Raw genomic sequence first — 21,508 nt, forward strand, 5'->3', positions numbered from 1 at the left:
TACATAAGTATGAATAATAAATTCTGACACATCCGGAATCGTCTAGTCTTGAGTTCATAACGTCGAGAAATATTAGCATTTTTGACCCCCCCCCCCCTCTCCTCCTCCTGATCCTTTCTCTCAAGGTCTGGTCCATTGCATAGCGAAAATTTTTACAAAAATATGGCTAAAAAGAGTAAAAACTAAAAAATTTAACCAAATTGACCAAAAATGCTGAAATTTGCTTTGATGGATAGTGGATAGGATACCTTATATGTCAACTGGATTGTAAACAGTTTTCGAACCATTTTGAGCAGTTCTGGAGCCTTCAGTGTATCTTTGAAGCTCGAAGTTTCCTAATTTCCTGTTTTTATCAAGATGAGTGCATTTTACCGAATTTGGAGAAAAAATGACTGACTGCCTGCCTGACAAAAATGAGTAAAAAACTCCGGAAGTTTTAAATTTCAATCAAAGTCTTAATGTGTAGATACCTCTAAAATACATTGCACCGAACCCAAGTACGAGAGTGAGTTATTCGAGTTTCAGTCCGACATGCTGCTTTTACAGACAGATGACGTGCATACGTATGTAGGTAAAGGCAGTCTTTTTATAGATTTGGGCAACTACTGCATGTAGTGCATCTTCGAAACACGTTGACTGTTCTCTAAAAACACGGTCACGATCACGACAACGTAACGATTGCTCCTATTCGTACGTGTAATTCACACAATTAGGTACCAGGTTATTAAATTCTACTTTGGAAAATTTTACGAAACTAAGTAGCATATACCTGAGTTCACATCAGTACAGAAATAAAAAAGGAAAACGAGCACCTTTATTTGGTTGACTACCATACGATAAACGAAAATTTCATACTTATAAGATAAGTAGACATTTAAAAAAGAATAAATACGTCAAATTAAAGCTACTACTAGTTAGCTACTTAAAGATAAACCATTTTCGATGACTAAAATAGGTAAACGCGCAGAGGTACTGAAACATAATGAATTACTGGGCATCACGTACTACGTGGCTATGGCTATGGCTACCTACGAGTAATTCAAATAAGAACGCATAAATGAATAATAAACATATACCTGGTTAACAATGTTGACTAACATTAACGCCCGAGTACCTAATTAAGTAATTAATTAGGTAGGTACTTACGCGTAAGTATAGGTATGTGAAATTTAAACGGGGCATATAAAAATGAAAAATGATGAGACGTGTTCTTGTTTTCAAAATAAACGACTACAGGTCCGGTAAAAAGCTGTAGACAAAAAAAAAATCGAAATGTGAAATTTTTCGAAAAATGATTTTACGAATTCCTCAAGTCGTCTTATTTTTATTGGGAATCAATTTTTGAACTGTGACCGTAAACCGACATGGAAATTTGTGGACGGGCAACCCCCCTCCCCCCCCCATCGAATCGAGAATACATTTCTTTTTCATCTCAAGAAGTAGGTACCTAATCTGTATGTAAACGAAATGTAAAAATATAAACAAAGATAACATTCGGTATGCGACATGCGTAATATAACCTTATGTAAGTGTTAAGTAGGTAATTTATTCGGTGGTACCTGCGGTGTTTGCAGACGTAAGCCATAAGCCAATAATGAAAAATGAGAGTAAAAAAAATTAAAAACGAGAAAAAAAAATGGAAACAAAAAAGAAATGGCGATAAGAGTATTTTTAGATTAAAATAAGTAGGTAGAAATTGTATCACAGTAGCGAAAACTTACGAGATAAATAAAACGAAGAACAATAATAATGATAATTTTAAAGAAATAGGTAATTTATCGTTACGATGACGATGACGACGATAATAATGAGTAAGAATATTTATCTAATCGTCGACGGATGTGACTTGAACTCCTGCCAGGTATTCGTACAGGCCCACAAAAATTTGAAAAATTTGACCATCAACGATACTTTTAATCGGCTTCTGCTGTGGTGATTACTTTTGTTGTTGATTGTGCAAAAAATCGGCCGATAAAGTTAATAATCGATGACGTAATTTTAAATTCTTAGCTCGCGTATGTTGCGAAGCGACTTCGACGGTATAGTTTCCAGGAAACCAACCTATAATTCCGTCTCGTATTCTTTCGCCGTGGTACCAACCTGAAACATAAAAGCAAAAAATCTCTCATGTAAGTAGGTAGGTCGGTCCTTTCGTAATAATGGGTAATACAGGCATCCTAATTAATTAGGTTATTTTTATCAAGTAACTTGGTTACTTTTTGTTATTATTTTCAGCAGAAGGTTACTTTTTTCGATTTTTCGTTGTAGGAAAAAAAATGCAAAAAAAATTCAGATAATGAGTCTTTTTTTAAACTGAAAACTACTTTTTTATTTTGTCACGAACCCAATCCTCCTTTTACTGTCGAAGTAATGTCAAAGTTGTGATTTCTATTCATTCATAATTGTACCCCAATTTACTTAATTCGTTTTTATTTTCATCACTATTTTTATTTCGATGAAAATATTGGTTTTTCAGATTGGTTTGATAGGTAATATTCTCAACTATTCAGAGGCATAACGAAGCGATGTGTGGGGGGAGGGGGGTGAGACTGAAATTTTCCCGACTTTACTCGAAAGATTTTGCCAACTTTTTACTTCAGACACCCCCCCCTCCCCTCCTCCTCCTCACCAAGATTTTTCATACTAATTGAGCAGAGGTGGTTCGAACGACCATTTTTAAAAAGAAAAGAGTTGGAAACAGAAAATTGCGAATGAAAATTTTTTTTGAAGTATTTCATTGATTGGATTATGTTTTTAGAATTGATATCGAGTAGATTGTTCCATTTTAGGAAATGCTGTAGAATTTAAATCTGCCGAGCGAAGCGAGGACAGAATTATTTTTGATGGAAGGAGTTAATTTTGCTATCTTTGGTCAGAAAAACGGAGAAAAATGATCTAGCCTGATCGAAACGAGGGCAAAAGCTAGGAAAAATCGATGATATACGAGGTGCTGAAAATTTTCAATTCTTTAGAAGTAGGTAAATTTTTGATAGTTGATGTCAATTTTTCTAACCTCTTAATTTTGTTCAGAGGAAAGGAAATTGATGGGGCGAAATATTTTGAAGTTTTATAAAATTCAAGTACTAAAAGTCTACGCTTTTTGGTAATTTTTTGATTTTCTTAACTCATGCAACTTCTTCCCAAATACGATTCCCAACTAACCCAATTTTCCCAAAAATTCTCAACTTTTTGGCAACGGTTTTCTTGCATCCCCCCCCCATGGTTCAACACATCTCAGCAACTATTGAAAAGCCATTACTAAATTGTCTTTTTTGAAATTATAAGGTTATACTACTGTATCTTACTGGAGTTATGCACCTAATGAATTATTTTCGAATATTTTCAAGTTTCCTTGAAATTATATTCTATGGGTATAAACTGACCAAATGAACAAAATGATTTAATTTTTTGATCGTCTTATGAATTTTTTTCTCATGATTGTTATGAAGTTTCTATCCTTCTCCCGCATTGATTTTCTGCTTTTAATTTTCGTGCATTAATATTGACGAAAATATTTGCAAAACTGAAAATTTTTGATTACTTTTTGGTTACCTACTTTTTTGGTGAAAAAAATTTCTGGAGTTATTATTATCACTACTTATTATTATTTAGTTTTTTTTTTGAAAAATATCGTCGGAATGCCTGTAATATCCGCTTATACCTACAGTATGTGTACAAATAGAGGCAGTTTGCTAGTTATAGGTATATAGGTATACTCACCATCAGTGGTTTTTTTCAGTACTTTGACAACGTCTCCATTTTGCAATGACAATTCGTCGGGTTGATTGGCGGTGTAATCGTGCACAGTCAACACTTGCGGACAGTCCCATTCTTCGTACAATTTCTCTTCGGGATTATCGGAGGTTAGACGAGAATACGAAGCTTCCAACCATCGTTGACGAGTCGAATCCGAATCACAGCTTAAAACCTGCATCGTGATCGTATAGTCAAGTCAAAATTATTATTGCTTGTAAATACGTAGGTACCAAGATATGCGATAGCAGATCGATCGAAGTCGTGTTTCGTGTTATGTACTCGTACTAACCATTTCGATCATTTTACCCTCGTGATTTTCCAAAATTGTCAGCAATAGCAGATATCGATGCGGCAAATACAGATTGACTAAACTCGGCTGCGATGATGATGACGATGAGTGCGAATCATCCAGTAGGTTCATTTGCATTACGTTTCTTAAACAATAGTCCACTACCGCATAGCTGTCCTCGCTAAGGAACAAAAAAAGAAAAATACGAAACAAAAATGATCAACGTCTGCAAATCAGGTCTAAATGTACGTAACCTTACATCCTAGGAAGTAGATTGGGTCAGGGACTGAAATCTATCAGAAAACCGAAAAAAACCTGAAAGTTTCGTATTTTTCACCAAATTTTAGAAGTTACAAGCTATATAGCCAAGTTTTCATTTTCAAAAAGGTACAAAAACCAAACTAGAAGGTTTCAAGAAGCCAAAAACCAAATTCAATTTTTGAACTTTCAGTCCCTAGATTAGGTAGGTAAATAATGTGCTACGTGAACATGTACGCGTATGTAGGTAAAAGTGTACGTAAAAGGATGGATTGAGCTTACCTTTTCTTCTTGGCAATGACAAGTATATCGTTGAACAGGAAGAAATAAAATTTGATGGTATTTTTGGTCAACTTGCGTGTGATGGTAAGCTTGGCGTCGGGTGGATTTAAATACGTCAAAGGGCCAGATTTGACTAACCATCGCGAACTCGAAGCGACCGAAAACATTTTAACGTCCTTGCGCGAAAATTCCAACTGTTGACTGAGTAAAAGCATTTCTTCGTATCGTTCGAATTTTCTGGCATTTTCATTACACTCTTTGACAATCTGCACAAATGCATTTATTATGTATCTGTTTTTCAGTTTTTATAATTGTATTCGTAATTAAACCGGGCATATAAAACGAGATCAAATGATACGAAGCTTCGGCGACGTACCTTGTTCAATTTGGCTAGAGTAGTTTTGAAAGTTTTATAATCGGGCTGGTCGTGTATCGGATGTAATTTTGAAAAAATGGCGTCCACTAGTAAAGGCATTCTGGTGATTCGTTGCATAGGTAGCATTAAAAAAGAATGCAGGCTCAAAGACTGGCAAATAGGATCCGCTTCCAATCTGTTGATCAATTCCACAAAAGCTACATTGTCCTTCCTGCAATTTAAAAGTTAGATTCGTCGTTTTCGAGTAGTATGTACTTCACCAATACTAGTAGTGTGCGCTTTGTAAGTACTGACCTGAGTTTTTTCAATGTTCGATCTATATAAATTTGATTGGAGCAATATTTGACGAAAATTTTGAAATTTTTCGACGCGTGCTCGTAAATCACATCGCTCAAACCAGCTAGCATTATGTCGTCTTGCCAACATTTCTCTAAATCCGATAGTAACATTCCCGAGCATTTTCTCACTGCTCAAAAAAATAAATAAATAAATAAATCGTAAGTAACTATACGTAGACGCAATTACGCAATTCTGCCTTCGATTGCGATTTGCGACTTACCAGCTGCAACATTTCCAAACAATATTTTCCAATCGTTTTTGCAAAGTAAATTTTGGTCGCGTAATCGCGTATCGTTGGCGAATAATTTATCCAACACCGATAGCGATTTATAATAAGACGCTTCCGAAGTGATCACTTCAAACTTGGCCTCCTGAAGCTTTTGCTGGCTGATGCTGAGCCGTTCTACAACAATATGCAACGAACATTGCGTTACCAAAACAAATTCAAGTAGCATGTTCACGAAATGCAATGATTTACGAGTACTTACCCAAAATTCCACTGTGTTTCACTTCGTCCACTTCGCACCATAACGAACGATACTGGCCATGGCCGTTGGGACACGGTGTAATCAGTTCCATAGCCGAAGGCCTGCTCGTCGATGAACTGATTTCTGCGTAACCATCATCATCCGAATTGTTTGAGTCGTGTTCGCGCATCGACGCATTCGTAGTCAGCTACGCCAAAAAATGAAAAAAAAAAACGAAATGAAAATAAACGACCAACGAAAGTCAGCATTCACACCAGATGACGATGTGAGTCTTTTTTACCTGAGTTACAGATTCGGTATAAAATTGATATAACGGCTCGTCAGCAAATCTTGACCGCAAATCAGAACACGAACTCACATCTGTAAAGTACACAACATCACAAGCTGATAATGAATAACTATAGGTACTCGTTGGCGAGCAATGTACAATGAATTCTTGCAGTTGGATAAGTAGATAGGTAGGTTGATAGGTACTTAAGTAGAGGTAGACAGAGCACTACCAATCTACCTATACAACGGCGAGTCCTCTTGTTCTGAGTACTCTGTGCTCAATGTCAACCTCAGAAATACCGCGAGCACTGTAGGAGCACTGCCAAACAATTTACTCGATACTCGTTACACGTGGGTACTTGATTATTATACACTTACTCAAATCTGAATTGGACGAACTGAGAGGCGAACGTGAGACATCACTCGTTGCGATACTATCGCGCTTCTGGATAGCAGCTTGTTGCTTGAGATCTTGATTGCGATCGCAGTCGGTATGAGAATTTCCATCTTAAAACATAAATGTGTGTGTGTGTGAGGTTTCAACAAACTTGGCAGTCGATTACATGGATGACAAAAAATTGTAAAGTAGGCAAATATTTGCCTACTTTACTATTTTTTGTCATTCATAGCACAAATGTGCTATGATTTATATTGTAATTTCAATGTTTGGAAAACATTTTGAGTTGTACGGTTTCATTAAAATTGATCTAGAGGTGGAAATGAGCGTTCTACGAAAAAATAAAGGTGAGGAAAATTGTAGAGAATTGAATTTCCAATCGACGTAATGTCGTTAGTTTTTTTTCTAGAATGTCTAGTTTTTGAGTTTTTCTCAAAAAACTGAAATTTCGTATACATTTTTGAGTTCACGAGTTACTTTTTTTCTCAATCAGAGTGAGAAGTAAGGAACTGGGGGAAATAATCAATAAAAGTTGACCATATTCCAACTTCAATGACATGCAGCTCAAAAACACAGCGTCCTAGCAAAAATAACATGTAATCAAAATTGTAGAGAATTGAATTTTCTGTCGAATCACTTGATCGTCAGATTTTCACAAGGACGTACGGTTCGTCCGGTATACTAAAAAACCTAAAAGATAGAAAATCAGTTTTTTAGTACTTCTGTGAGCTTTTGGCATTATGTCAGATTCTCTGTTTTTCTCAACTACTTGAAGTCCAGTGGGCACACCAAAAGGGGATGAAGGGGCTCCCAATCTTTCCCCTCTATAAAGCTGATTTCATGGTCCACCAGACTTGTTTTAACTCCCCCCCCTCATTCAGTTAATTAGGGACAACACATTTTATTCCACCGAGAAAAAGCTATTTTGACAATTGTGCTCAAAATTTTACTACTAACTGGGAACCCCTGTGGGAAAATACACAAACGATTTGAACCAATCAGTTCATTTGCAAAAGAATATGAGATGGACAAAGTTGAAATTGTGAAAAACTGGAGCATTTCAATGAAGCCAATTAGAGATTAATGCTTAGCAATATTTTGGCGCCAAATTTGAAGAAGTAATCAGAAGTTGTTCGCGTTCGATCAACAAATAGTATTTCTACATTGAGGCAATAAGCAATAATTACTGTTTATCAATTCAAAACTAAAGGGACCGATTTGGAATTTCATTTTTAACTTAATTATTTTTTTATTCGTGTATAAGAATGATTTTATTTAGTCGAACATGTTCTAATTCAGGAGGAATTATTTGACTTCATTTTGATAAAAAATTAGTACTTATGTCTAGGTAGCCTACATTCCACTTTATAAATTATAAAAAAAGATCAAGAAATGAAAAATCAGTTTCAAGTTGATATTTAAAAGCAGACTTAGCAACCAATGCAACCATCAACCAATATGGTGAAAGCAAATGCAAAAACTATCTTGCAATCAGCGAATAGCAGATGGCTTGTTTATACATTCGTTTCTCGAAATACAGGCAGGTACAAAGTTCCTTTAAAATTGAAGTGAAAAAAAAATCAACTGTTCAAAATTTTGACTTTGAAGTTAGTAATTGTTCCACCTTGCGATTGAATAGATAATACGTAGTCATGGCACGTGAACCTGCATAATTGAAAATTGAAAATGTGATTTCAATGATTTCATCTTCCCTCCATTCAGAGTACAATCGCGCGATTTGGCCTTTTTTCGTTTTTTCTTTCATCATCATCTTGTGTAATGTGTACCTAATAGCTTATTCGATTATTTTTCATTGACGTTTACAAATGAGGAGGTGGATAGCAAAACGCAATAACTCCAAAATTACGAAAATTGAGTTTGATATCTATCCTTATGTAAAATTCAACGGGGAATCCATTCCCGGTGTCAGATTTTGTCCATCAGTAGAATATCATAGCGCAATCGAGGAAAACAAGTCTGATTTTAGAGCTAAATGCATCGAAAAATGAGATTTTGTTTGCAAAACGCAATAACTCCACTACTTTTTATACATTTCAGTTGCGCAGATGTGGTAACACTGTTTTTTTTCATCGGGTGGGTACTGAAAATCGTTGGGTAGGAGTTACTTAAAAAAATGGTGCTTTCGTTGCCACTCTCTGAATGCCATATCACACACAGGAATTGTTTGAATTTCACATTCCAGTTTTTTAATTGTTTTTTATCGAAAATTCTCGATTAAACATCAATTTTTTCAAATAAAAAATACGTTTTTTTGCAGAAAAACACCAAAAAAAAAAATTTGCGTTCAAAACGCAATAACTTTTTTTTCTTTTCCTCACTGTGCTTACCCAGGTGACCGAAATTTTGAAATTGAGTGGAAATTTTATTTGTGGCCCCTTCCCCTTTCATTTGACACCAATTTCGGAACTCGACCCCCCACCCTTCCCCTCCTGACAATTTTTCCTAATTTCCCAAAAAAACCAAAAATGGAGTTATTGCGTTTTGCTATCCACCTCCTCAAATTTGTTCAACATTTTGTAATACTTATGTGTTGCAATTATTCTGGTAGAATTATATTGGTACCGATTAGTTGAAGCACAAAAAGCTCACATTTATGAAAATTACCTTGCTGAGGAGAAGCAAAAAATGGAAGCTGAAATTGAGCGCAAAAAAGAAGCTCTGTTTTTAAAACAAAAGCTTACCTACAGAAAATTTAGAGAAGCTGAATATTCAAAGCGATGGCATTAATTATTCGCTAAAAGATGACCTGAAGGTGAAGAAAACTAAATTTGAAAAGAGGAAAGCATATGGAAAAATACACATTTCATTTTGGACAGAAAAAATTTAGAGAAGGTACTGAAAAATGTGATGTGGTTGGAGTGAGGAGGGTAGCTAGTTATAGCACTGTTGGCTTCTGCTCAAACATTGAAAAACGAGAGATTCTTATTGCAAAATTTATATCGAAAAGTGTTTTTAATTTCTTCATATAGGCATAGTACGTTGAGGGTAATTGGAAAAAAAAATCGCTGGTTGCTACATACGAGGTACTTTGCTCTTATTTCTCCAATTTTAGATCACTTTTTGTCAAATTTTTGGTCACTTTTTTGCCATTTTTCAGTTACTAAATTACTAAAGGTAGGGTAACTGTAGTCTGTACCAACCTGCATGTTGTCGTGGTGTATTGGCAGGAGCTGCGCCAGTACAAACAGGTGGTGGCGGAGGTGGAGATGACGGCCGAGGTCTGGTCGCATTAAAATCCAAGCAAGTGGTTCTTCTTCGCATACGAGGCGTTAATTTTTCTCCATCTCTTTCGAAGGCATTCGCATCATCATTTCTAAATTCGTACAAGTACACACAGATGATACGGGTAGTTAGATATAATATCCAGATAAACAATCTGTCAACAAAAGCAACGATGAGCGAAGAAAAAACCGACTCACTTTTTATTGGTGGGTACGTTGAAACGAAGGTCTTCCGGATTCAAGTAGAAAATTGAAGGAGCATTGGCCGCACTGACGGTCGAATATTTTGGTCGTAGTTTGGTTTTGATTGACGTCCATCGTACCGAGCCGGTGGCATTTTTCAATTTCGCCAAGGCACCGTTCGAATGATTGTCGCTTTGACTACCTTGCGAGCCTGCTTAGCCAACCAAAAAGAGTACAAAAACGACAAGTTAGTATGTACTTCTACATACATATAGTACGAGTACAATTTATACGAACCTTTATCTTGGATCTGGTCTTGAATGGGCAGCTGTGGCTGAGACTGTGACCTGGCGGTGGTGATAACATTGTGTACCTGCATGCTGCTTCTTCGCATCTGCTGATTGAGCGAGCTCAAACTTTTCCTCACAGTTTTCCTGGCTTTCTTCATGAATTCGTGAATGTTTTGCGATGATGGAACGTTCGGCAATGAATTCTTATCCTGTGACCAAAAAATTACATGTTTACCTATTTGCCAGTGGCCATTTTGCCATTGTCAACTTACCATAGCTCGCGAACTTGGAGGAGGTGAACGGTGGGCTTTTTCTGGCGATGGATAATCATTGTCTTCGGATGACGTGTCGTCGAAATCATCGCACAGGTCTTCGTGGAAATAATCGCCGCCGGCAGCAGTGCTTTCTTTGTGGTACATTTTCAAATTGGTCAAACCTAGAGCGGAGTTCAAAATACGATTGTAAGAATACATCGAAGTCTTAAAGTTTTCAACGCGACTCTTATGATAAATTTACCAATAATTAGGGTATACAACTAACGATCATTATAGGTATAAATGTCAATTGTCGAAAGGTTGGTCAAGAGGCGTGTAGCTAGTAGAAACAGAATCAGAAACGAACGCAACTAACCATCGCCAAATCCATCAGCATTAGCGTCGTCTGCCGTAAACAACGTACTGATCTCTTGAGCTTCGTAATTCGGCATCAAATACAACACCGATCGCAAAACAGTGACGTTTTTATGCAAGCTGTCGCCGTCGTCACTGGTGAGTTGCTTTCGCGACAAGTTACGCTCATATTGACATAGATTCGGTTCATCGGAGACGATATAAATTGTACTGCGAGTCGATCCGGTGCCGGCGCATATGGAAACTGCACAATTTAGTACACAGCTAGGTTAGGTACCTCTATCGTGCTCGAATGAAACGCAGCCTGGCGCGAATTCCATCAAAATGGACCAAGCGTCAGGTGCAAGTGTTAACGTTACGTAAGCTACGAGCCACCAGCTGAACAGCCGATCACGATAGGAGGGTACGTTCTACATGTGCGAATACGAGTATTTCAACGACCAATAACCAACAATGTCTAGTTAACGTAAGCAGGTGACTAAAGCGAGTTGGCCATAATTTGAAGAAATTTTTGGAGCTGCACAGAACAAATTAAAAAATTTTCTTCTTCCTTGATTCAAGAGCTTCTTCCCCCCTACATTCAAAAGATGAAATTTTAGGTCTATACAAAAACATCGAGCTTCTACGTTTTACTTATTCCTATTAGTCATTACATCAATGGCGAAGCCAAGGTTTCTCCAAGAGTATGACAAAAGAACAAGATTATTGGGCATGAGAGAGTCAAAATTTGAAGTAATTTTTTAAAAGCTTTGAATTCCTTGAAATTCCAAAAGAGTGAAAATTTCTGAAAAATTGATCAGTAAGAAAAAATACAGAATAGAGCGTGAAAATCAATAAAACTTGACAGAAAGTAAGAAAATGTTACCAAAAAAAAAAAATGTCAAAAATTGCATGAAATATTTCTGAAAACATATTAAAATTATTGAGAATAAAATATAAAATCCTATGTATATTTTATTATTCGTTATTACCGGGTAATTCTCAAACCGGTTTAATCGTAATATTTATCAAGCCAATTTGGTCTATGACTTGCGTTTTTGTAAATAGAATTTATATGTCGTTTTCGTAATGTAACAATTATGATACTTTCGTAGTTTTGTAATAAAATACTTTTGTAATGAATTAATGCGTAAATTCAATAGGTTATGGGTTCAGACGCGCGATAAACTGTGCCTATGAATTCGTTTGACGCGGAAGTATTCGTTCGTTGTAATCGTCAGTTACAATAGTAAACTTTCAACTCGTATTCGTATATTCGTGCGGAATTGTGGTTGCAGCCAAATTCTACACAGTATGGACTTTATAAAAGGAATAAAACCTCTGACCGGTGCTAAAGATTGGCCTTTATGGAAGGACAAAGTACTTGATGTCTTAGAGCTGTGGGATGCAGTTGGAATAGTCGAAGGCACGAACAAATGCCCAGCTGAACCAACTTCTACAACCACTGATAAAGATGCAGCTGAAATTCGAAAGAAAATCATCGCTTGGAACAAGTCTTCTTCTCAAGCAAAAATTATTATTTCTCAATGCGTATCCGAAGAACTACATGGTAGGATAGCCGGTAGAATAACAGCAACGGAAGCTTGGAAAATTTTAACTAAAGAATTCGATGACAAGGCCGAAGATCAATTGTTTCGAGAGTGCCTGAATTTCTTTAGTACAATCTGGGAAGAAAGTGAAGACGCCGGATCGGTTTTAGCTAGAATAAAGAACCAGTATCGTGATTTTCTATCTGGTATTAAAAATCGAAAAATTGACTCAGTAGAAAAATTGCTTGAATTACTTTTTGTCTCGAAAGTATTGCATATTTTACCTGAAAGGTTCGATTCCTTCAAATCCGGTTATCTACTGTTGAATTCGAAAGTTGATAAGAAGCTAGATGATCTCGGAGATGCTCTTATCACACACGAACGTAACGTTACTCCGTTATCTACGCCAACATCGTCAAGTGAGGCATTTTATTCTCGTACAGGCACGAAAAATGTTCCGAGAAGTAATAGTAAACCGGTTGATAATAGCTCAGTTAACAACCGTGTTGATCCGAGTAGAACTAATGTACAGTGCAAATATTGTGATGGAAAGGGTCATTGGTTGAAGAGATGTAGAAAATGGATCGCCGATGGAAAACCCCCTTACCCTGCCAAAGCAAACGACCGTAATTTGAATCCAACACAACTGTTGAAAGCAAATGTGTCGTCAGCTGAAGCTGATTCAAATACAAAAGTCGTTTTAGTAGCAGACTGTCAACAACTCTACACTGTTACATCCGAAGATTCGTCCTGGTGGATAGATAATGGCGCTACAAAACATATTACCCCTAACCGCGAGTGGTTTTCTAGCTACGAGGTGTTATCAAGTAATCATTCCGTGAAAGCTGCCGGTGGTCGCTTATCAGCCATAGGTCGCGGTACTATCAACGTAGTTAGCGTTGTAAATGGAAAAGCAGAAGAGTTTACGTTATCAGATGTGTGGCATGTTCCAGAAGTACAGAAAAATTTAATCTCTGTATTAGCTGCACACGATCGAGTTCCTCATAGCGTATTTACGTCCGATCAACTCTCCTGCAAGTTAGAAATCAATGACAAGATTATTTTCACCGGTTCTCGTTCGGAAAATGGTACTTTGTACAAAGCTTCGTGTGAAACAATTATACCGGAAGCTTATGTACACGAAGGCGTCATAGATAGTGATCGAATACTTCAACTGTACCATGAGCGATGGGGTCATATTGACAAAAACCAAGTGCGCTCAAAACTTGGTGAATTGGGTATCAATCTCAAGTCAAAACCCAATACAGATGTGTGTGAACCTTGTAAATTCGGGAAAGCTCACAGGTTGCCATTTGGTACTCGTCCTCAACCCAAAGCAGCAGGTGAAATAATCTCCGGTGATGTATGCGGACCGTTCGATATATCGTTTGGTGGACGAAAGTATATGATCGTGATCAAGGATCATTACACTCATTTTCGGCACGTATTTGTCGAAAAAGAAAAATCAGCGGAAGTTATATCTCGTTGTATTCGCGAGGTATTGTCGAAAGCTAGCACTCTTGGTCACAAAACAGTCGAATTTCTCAGTGACAATGGAGGAGAGTTTGATAACGAATTAGTCAGATCGGTATTACGTGAATATGGTGTTTATCAGCGTTTAACAGCACCTTATACTCCTGAGCAAAATGGTTCAGTGGAACGTGAAAATCGATCTATCGTTGAGATGGCCCGTACACTCAAATATTCCAATCCTGATTTGAACCTACCTCCTGGAATATGGGCGGAGCTCGTTTCAACTGCTGCCTACCTTCTAAATCGTCTTGGAAACTCATCAGTTGAAGGTCGTTCGCCTCATGAACTGTGGTTTGGGCAGAAGCCAAGATTGAAACATCTACGCATCATATGTGCAAAGTGCTACGTTCATATTCCGGTTCAAAAGCGTAAGAAAATGGATCGGAAGTCCATTGTTGGTTATCTCATTGGCTATGATGGCGATGAACGTTATCGGATTTATATTCCGAAAAATCGAGATGTTGTTTTGTCCAGAGACGTCACCTTTAATGAAAAGATACGCGGCTGTGACGAACGAGTTACACTGCCTATCAAAGATTGTGTTGAAAAAGAGAAAATCGATTTTGAAGAAGAAACTAAAAGCTTGTCGGCGCCTTCTTCTCCTCTTTCAACTCCATCTGTAAAAACGTCTCCGAAAACTAACACTCCAACGTCAGATACCAAAACGTCATCGAAATCTGACAAGAGAACTCCGAAAACGGAAATAAAATCACCAGTTACTCCTACTGGAAGCGTCCTTGATAGGGATATCGATTCGGAAGATGAAACAGAATCCGGGAAAGTAATCAGAAGAACTAATCGTCAACAAATCAAACCGAAACGATTTGGATTTGATGATTTTGTTTCCTGTGTCGAAATTGAAGCGTATCAGGTTGAATTCGATAATTTACCAAACAATTATCGAGAAGCTGTTGAGAACAGTGATCATATAGAATGGAAACGTGCAATGGATGTTGAAATGGCATCTATGGCTGAAAACAACGCCTGGAATTTGGTTGAACGCCCTACAGGCAAATCTGTACTGCAAAATCGCTGGGTTTTTAGAATCAAAGAAAACTCTGATGGTTCAATTGACAAGTACAGAGCACGATTGGTTGTAAAAGGCTACGCACAGAAACCTGGTATCGATTATAATGAAACCTACGCTCCGGTTACTCGTCTAGATACGATTCGTTTACTTCTTGCAATTGCAGTTCAAGAAAACATGAGCGTCCGTCAGTTCGATGTATCCACCGCATTTTTATATGGTAAAATCGATGGTGAAATTTATATGAAGCAGCCAGAAGGGTATAACGATGGAACAGATCGCGTCTGTTTGCTCAACAGCAGTCTGTATGGCCTCAAGCAAGCCCCCAGGTGCTGGAATTATCGATTTCACGAACATATGTTGAAGATGGGCTTCGAACGTAGTCAAGAAGATCCGTGTGTCTATATACGACACATTCGTCGTAATGGCAGATTAATTAAACTCATCTTTGCGCTCTACGTTGATGATGGTCTTGCCATATGTACCGAAGAAGAAATTTTGGATGAATTTCTCAAAGAACTCCAAATGGAATTCAAAATTGTATCAAAACCAGCATCTTATTTCTTGGGCATTCGGATATCTCAACTAGAAAACGGTGATATTGCCCTAGACCAATCTACATACGTATCCAAAATTGTAGATCGTTTTGGAATGAGTGGATGTAATTCGGCTATCATTCCAATGGAAAAAGGTGCAAGTTCCGGTAATATTGACGAAGTATCTGTCTCCAACTTTCCTTACCGATCAGCAGTTGGAGCTTTACTCTATTTAGCGAGAGGTACTCGTTTTGATATATCTTACTCCGTTAGCGTTCTATCTCGTTCGCTTGAAAACCCAACCAGTGATGATATTGGACGTCTAAAACGAGTAATAAGATACCTATCCGGAACTATTCATCTCAGACTCATTTATAAATCAAAATCGAAGCACGATAGCTTAAAATGCTTCAGTGATGCGGATTTTGCCGGTTGTTTAACTACGTTCCGTTCAACTACCGGTATTGTTATCAAGTATGCTGGAGCTGCTGTACTCTGGTGTAGTCGCCGACAGAGTTTGGTTGCAGACTCCACTTGTGAAGCTGAAATCATCGCAGCAAACGAGGCTTCAAAAGAGGTTATTTGGTTATCACGCCTCTTTTCTGAACTGACTGGTTTAAATTCAACACCGGTTTTACAGATCGATAACGAGAATGCGCAAAGAATAGCTGAAAATAATTCTGAGCAGCACAGTCGTACTAAGCATATTCAAAGAAAGTTCCTATTCATTCGAGACAGAGTTCAGCAGAATATGATTAGCGTCACACATGTAAAATCCATGGACCAGCTCGCAGATATATTTACGAAACCATTAACTCGAATTCGTTTCGTTATGCTGAGAGAGAGACTAGGCCTTTCCTCCTAAATTACTTCCTTTGTAGTTTTTCGAATTAGGGAAAGTATTGAGAATAAAATATAAAATCCTATGTATATTTTATTATTCGTTATTACCGGGTAATTCTCAAACCGGTTTAATCGTAATATTTATCAAGCCAATTTGGTCTATGACTTGCGTTTTTGTAAATAGAATTTATATGTCGTTTTCGTAATGTAACAATTATGATACTTTCGTAGTTTTGTAATAAAATACTTTCGTAATGAATTAATGCGTAAATTCAATAAAAATTACGAAATAAATCATGAAAGCAAACGGAAATCACCGAAAGAGCATTGCAATTTCTATACAATTTGACAAAAATCAATGGTAATAATTAAAAATTGAAAAGTTTCTGAATTTGGCAATAACTGCGAAAATGTCATAAAAGCGCGAAATAAATCATTAAAAAATCAATGTGTTAGTACGTTAAAATACAAAATTAATACCTATGTACATAATTAAAATCCCAATTCCGAAAACTGAAAGTAGATTGGCCCTAGCAAAACGAGAGCAAAAGCTCTTAAAAGTTTGTATTCAAGAAAGTAAAAAATCATTTTTTTTTTAGGTGAGAATATGTTTAGCTGGAATGGATGTTTTTTAGATTTGAAAATTAATTTTTAGAAATTGGAAGTTTTGAAAATTCAAGCATGTAGGTTGGCCCGAGTTAAGAAAGCTCTGGAAAATTTATAAAATTCAAGAAACTGAAAAATCAAATTTCTAATATTGTGAGAACATGATTTGGCTGATTTGTACATTTTTCAAATTTAAACAGCATTGGCCTTTAAAAATTCCAATCCTGAAGCATGGAAATAGATGGACCGAGCGAAGTGAGTGGGAAAATTTTCGAAAATATATAATTTAAGAAAGTAAAAAAATCATATTCTCGATAATAGTCAGGTTTTTGTAGTTTTCCATCAATAAATTTTCAAAATGATATTATTTGGAACTGCACAATTTTTTTCCAACTGCTAAGTAATTTTTTGGAGCTGCGCAATATGTGTCTTATGTGTCCAGCTATACGTTGTATTAGCTCCTGTGCTCGAGTATGAAATGCAAATGCATTAATTTTGAACTGGCGCATCCGGGCCGTGAGTGTTACGATTTGTATGTAACAAACGGTGTGCGTTTTGTGGTTAGCTACTTGCGAAGATGACGGTGACGCTGCGACGTCGTGTTGAATTATGTTCCTAGACCTACGTTATGCAACCGGTTTTTTGGGTTTTTCAAGTTGTGATTCTGCAGCTAAACTACGTTCTGTAGTACATACATTATAGATGTGTAGAAGATTCGCAAATTTTGGCAGAACAATCGGATCTACAATATCAGAGCTTCTTGTAACCTGCAGCTCCAAAAAAAGGTTGTGCAGTTGGAAATTGGGTTGTGCAGTTCAATTTTTTTCCAAGTTTGAATTTTTTAAAAATCATCATTCAAATTTTACAATTTTGAAGTAAAAATAATAAACTTCTTTGTTTATTACACAACAAATCATCGTTTTCATATCTCTCGAAATATCAATTTTCGAGAGCTGTTGCCCTAGCTTCGCTCGAACCAGTTTGCTTATTTTCACTTTTAAATAATTTAAAAAAAAGAAAAAAAATCATAATTTCAAATTTCAAATTTTGAGGCAAAATGATAAACTTCTTATAAGTAACTCGTTACACTAAAAAACATCGCTTTTTATACCTCCTGAAAAACTGATTTTTGAGAGTTTTTCGCCCTCGCTTTGCTCGGGTCATTTGCTTTTCTTTTTCAATCTTAGATTTTTTTTTAAATTAATCATTCAAATTCCATTTTTTTATGCTTCTGGGGATACTAATTTTCGGAAACTTTTGCCCTCGCTTCAGTCGGGCTCGTTCGCTTTTCATTTTCAATTTTTCAAAAAAAAATTATCTACTATTCGAATTTCAAAATTTTGAACCAAAATGATAAACTTCTTCGAAGTTTGGTATCTCATCAGACAAAAAACATCGCTTTTTATAGTTTTTTTTGCCTGTAAGTATATTTCATTCTTCAAAAATTCTAAGTAGGAAATTTCAAGGGAAAAAAGGCCTGAGTTGGCATTTTTATGCCCCCCTCCCCCCTGAAAAATCGCGTCAGAACGGCCCCAAGTACCATATTTCTACAAAGCTTCATCATCCTATCCCTACATTTATGTATAATAATGAGGTTTTCTGTGTACACCTTCAACCACCTCCCCTCCCCCCTCTCCAGAAAAATCTGGATTGCAATAATGATCGAAAATTACTTCAATTTATATCTAAGTTTGTGCAGCTCCAAAATTTCTTTAGAGAAAGCCCTGCACAATATAGAGGACCAGGATTAAGGGTCAGGGTTCAGATTCAGTTCGGGGATCATAAAGGATCGGATCAAGGTTGGGTTCAATTTCTTTTCTCTTCGTCTTTGTGATGATATTGGCATAAATTTTGGTGGATACAGAAATTGAGACACACTGAATGGATGCTAAATTACTCAGACAATTTTTCATGAGACGTTTCTTTGCCTTTGAGGGTCGTGAAATTGTGAACAGATCAGTCTGAAAAATATCTACAAAATTTTACTCTTGCGAAGTATTTACTTTTAGATTTTCAATTTGTGCCTATATACTAATAGAAAAGATCAAACTGCCCCTTTTCTTTTCGAATTGAAAAAATCCCAGTTTCAATGTGGCAGATTGGGCTCGAATAAACGAGTCAAAAATTTCAAACCTTCAACTTTTCAGAGATCTGAGATTCACTCCTCAGCTTCCCCAAATCTTATTTAGGATTCAGAACTAACTACCCTTCAACCTTCAAAAGTCGTAACAATTCGAAAAATTGAACTCAGTGGTTCCAATAATGCCAAGATATTGGTGTATTGGGAACACATAAAATTATTTTTTGTTTTTTCAAAACAATTTTCAAAAAATGATGTGAGAATGACCCTCCCTGTATAAAAAAGTTTCCAGCAGTTCTGGCATTGAACCTGAGAGATCCCGAATAATGAAAGGGTCAGGTTCAGGTTCATTATTGTAAATAATCAGGATCTTTCAAATTGGCTAATTTTGATTTTGGCAAAACTGGAGAGCTATCAGACGAATATGGTGCATTTTTGAACGATATCATCGTCAGTTTGAATGTTAGCATAGCGAATAGCGAAGCGTTTGCGACTAAAACATAATCTGAAACCTTGTCGTGCAGCGGCGGAATTTCTGAAAGATGGCGGATGCACGATGGCTTTAGGTGCAGATGCAGGAGCAGGATCGGTGTGACCATGGCAGCCGCCATCTGTGCTCACGAAGGACTTTCGGCTTCGGTACGACGCCGACGGTTGCCGCTGCTGATGCAATAGCCAATCGGAGTGCGAGCGCGTGTATTTGGACGGCTGCGGTGGCGTCTGCACGTGCATGGGTTCGGCTGCATTGCAATACGTCCACGCGGTCATCGGACATCGGTTATCGGTTGTCACTTTTCTCTGCGTTTTTCTCAACAACTATCAAGTGGATGTGCTCGTAGACTGCTGGACTCTCTGTCTGGCACTAGGTACTGTTCGTCTGTTGTGGTGGATGATCCCAGCAGACAAGTGGGTCCTCACTCGCGTGCTTGTCGCCAAGCTCTGCAGACGCACTTAACAAATTGCTTTGATCGAAAACGTCACACAAGACGCGAAGCAAACAAAAGATCTGGCCACTTGGCCAGTGGCCAAGCACAGCCACAAGGTATACAGATTCGCGATATATACCTATCTACGATACGCACATACACTTTGAACGCCGCAACAATCACGTAAGATGGTCGATGGTCGACGGTACTGGCGAACTGGCGCTGATGCTGATGGTAATCGTACAGGTTGAGACAAAAGTAATGCTTTTCATTATCCAACTCGCATTCGATGACGAACGCGAACACAGATGCAAACGAGACTCGTCATTATGGCAACAACTTTCACTATTTTTCAACTTCCAACTGCGGAGCGGACGCGCGATATAGCCACGACACGCCGCCGTGCACTGCCGAGTGTTCACTGCCCTACTACTCCGCTCGGCTCGGTACTCGATGGTGGCCGCTAGTTCGGCGGCCACGGACGCTGACGCCAACGTCTAAACGCTATACCATCGATACCTACACCAAAAACATAACCAATATGTAGGCGTCTAACAACAGCTGTGAATGTACTGTATCGATGTGCAATGCTATGCTATGCTATGCTATGCTAAGCTCTCGGTGAGCTGTAAACCACGAGCCTTGCCATAATCCACAAGCCTCACTGAAGAACCAGAACCGACGTCTGACGTACGAACGCGTGGCTTGGCTACGAGTAGGTACTATGACTAACACTGAACCGACTAGTTAGGAAATAGGTTGATGAGATGGGCTCGAAGACGACGACCTATGCGTAATCGTATACGCAATCCAAAATTTATTACTCAAGCCCAAGTATGCAGTCTCATACCACATGCCACTTTCGTCTGCGTCCGCGTTCCTTCACTATAACTTGAATGCACACAATTCAAATACGTGTGGAGCCCCTCAAAGTTGAAAAAAAATCAGATAAAATGAGAGTAAGTGAATCGAAATCAGGGAAAAAGTTTTTGAAAGTACATTGTAGATTAATCCAGAGCCACTACGCCCGCCGTATAAGGTATGTAGTAACGCAGTTTGTCCATTGTCCAATGTCTATGTATTTATGCGCATATACAATAGCTACATACATGCAATACGTACATTTGTAGGTACTCGTCTTAGTACATACAATATGTACCAGAGAAGCAACCAGCCAACAGGTACCTCTCTACCTATGACTTACGGCTACATCGCAATCATCTTTCAATTTCAGTTTGTATTCTCCGCTTAATGTATGTAGTCTTCTCTTCCTCCCCCTCCTCCTCCTCTTGCAATCCGTTTCACATTCGTATTCTTTCATACGGTGTACAGTGCGCTGCGTATTTCTTTCACCATCACGGTGCACGTTCACGTTTACGTTCTTCTGGTTTTTCATCTCCCACAATTTACCTTGAGAATACCGAGAGTAGTCCGTGGCATTCCCACCGCCGCCATAATCGTCCATTCTTTTCTGGTTTGTTGTTTTTGCTTAGCCATAGCGTTATTTAGCGTTAGCTGACCAGTGTTAGCCGTCACCTGTCTGCCCCCCCCCCAATCTCCTTTTCCGGCCACAAGTTTACTACCTCAAAATCAAAAAAAATCAGCGAAAGTCTAAAATTATTTTTAAAA

At 37.7% G+C, this 21,508-nt stretch overlaps 2 protein-coding genes across 6 annotated transcripts in view; one reads left to right on the top strand and one right to left on the bottom strand.

The window, feature by feature from the left end:
• The window catches only part of LOC135833205 (neural cell adhesion molecule 1-like), a 623,372-nt gene that overhangs the window by 219,336 nt on the left and 382,528 nt on the right, over positions 1 to 21,508 (top strand). The gene's annotated exons all lie outside the window — the stretch shown is intronic.
• LOC135833184 (rho guanine nucleotide exchange factor 15-like) lies at positions 795 to 20,349 on the bottom strand. 2 transcript variants are annotated; one of them, XM_065346858.1, is made up of 16 exons: positions 19,466 to 20,349; positions 10,801 to 11,043; positions 10,443 to 10,606; positions 10,178 to 10,379; positions 9,896 to 10,094; positions 9,617 to 9,789; positions 6,437 to 6,565; positions 6,069 to 6,148; positions 5,789 to 5,975; positions 5,521 to 5,703; positions 5,256 to 5,427; positions 4,962 to 5,172; positions 4,586 to 4,851; positions 4,046 to 4,226; positions 3,721 to 3,928; positions 795 to 2,100 (listed from the first exon to the last, which is right to left on the bottom strand). In XM_065346858.1, the coding sequence occupies exons 1-16, from the start codon at positions 19,719 to 19,721 to the stop codon at positions 1,937 to 1,939; spliced, it is 3,018 nt and encodes a 1,005-aa protein (XP_065202930.1). In that variant the 5' UTR covers positions 19,722 to 20,349; the 3' UTR covers positions 795 to 1,936. The 2 variants fall into 2 exon arrangements, with proteins under 2 accessions (XP_065202930.1, XP_065202931.1); XM_065346859.1 differs by having other exon boundaries at positions 9,896 to 10,091; positions 19,466 to 20,344.

This window comes from Planococcus citri, chromosome 1 (assembly GCF_950023065.1).
Source record: "Planococcus citri chromosome 1, ihPlaCitr1.1, whole genome shotgun sequence".
Taxonomy (NCBI): domain Eukaryota; kingdom Metazoa; phylum Arthropoda; class Insecta; order Hemiptera; family Pseudococcidae; genus Planococcus; species Planococcus citri.

Bases quoted from the DNA above. Each gene is read 5' to 3' on its own strand.
- LOC135833184 (XM_065346858.1), bottom strand. From the start codon at position 19,721: ATGACCGCGTGGACGTATTGCAATGCAGCCGAACCCATGCACGTGCAG. The intron at 10,095-10,177 runs GTTCGTATAAAT...TGGTTGGCTAAG, and splicing joins AGACCAGATCCAAGATAAAG to CAGGCTCGCAAGGTAGTCAA. The intron at 3,929-4,045 runs GTTAGTACGAGT...ATCACGATGCAG, and splicing joins AGGGTAAAATGATCGAAATG to GTTTTAAGCTGTGATTCGGA.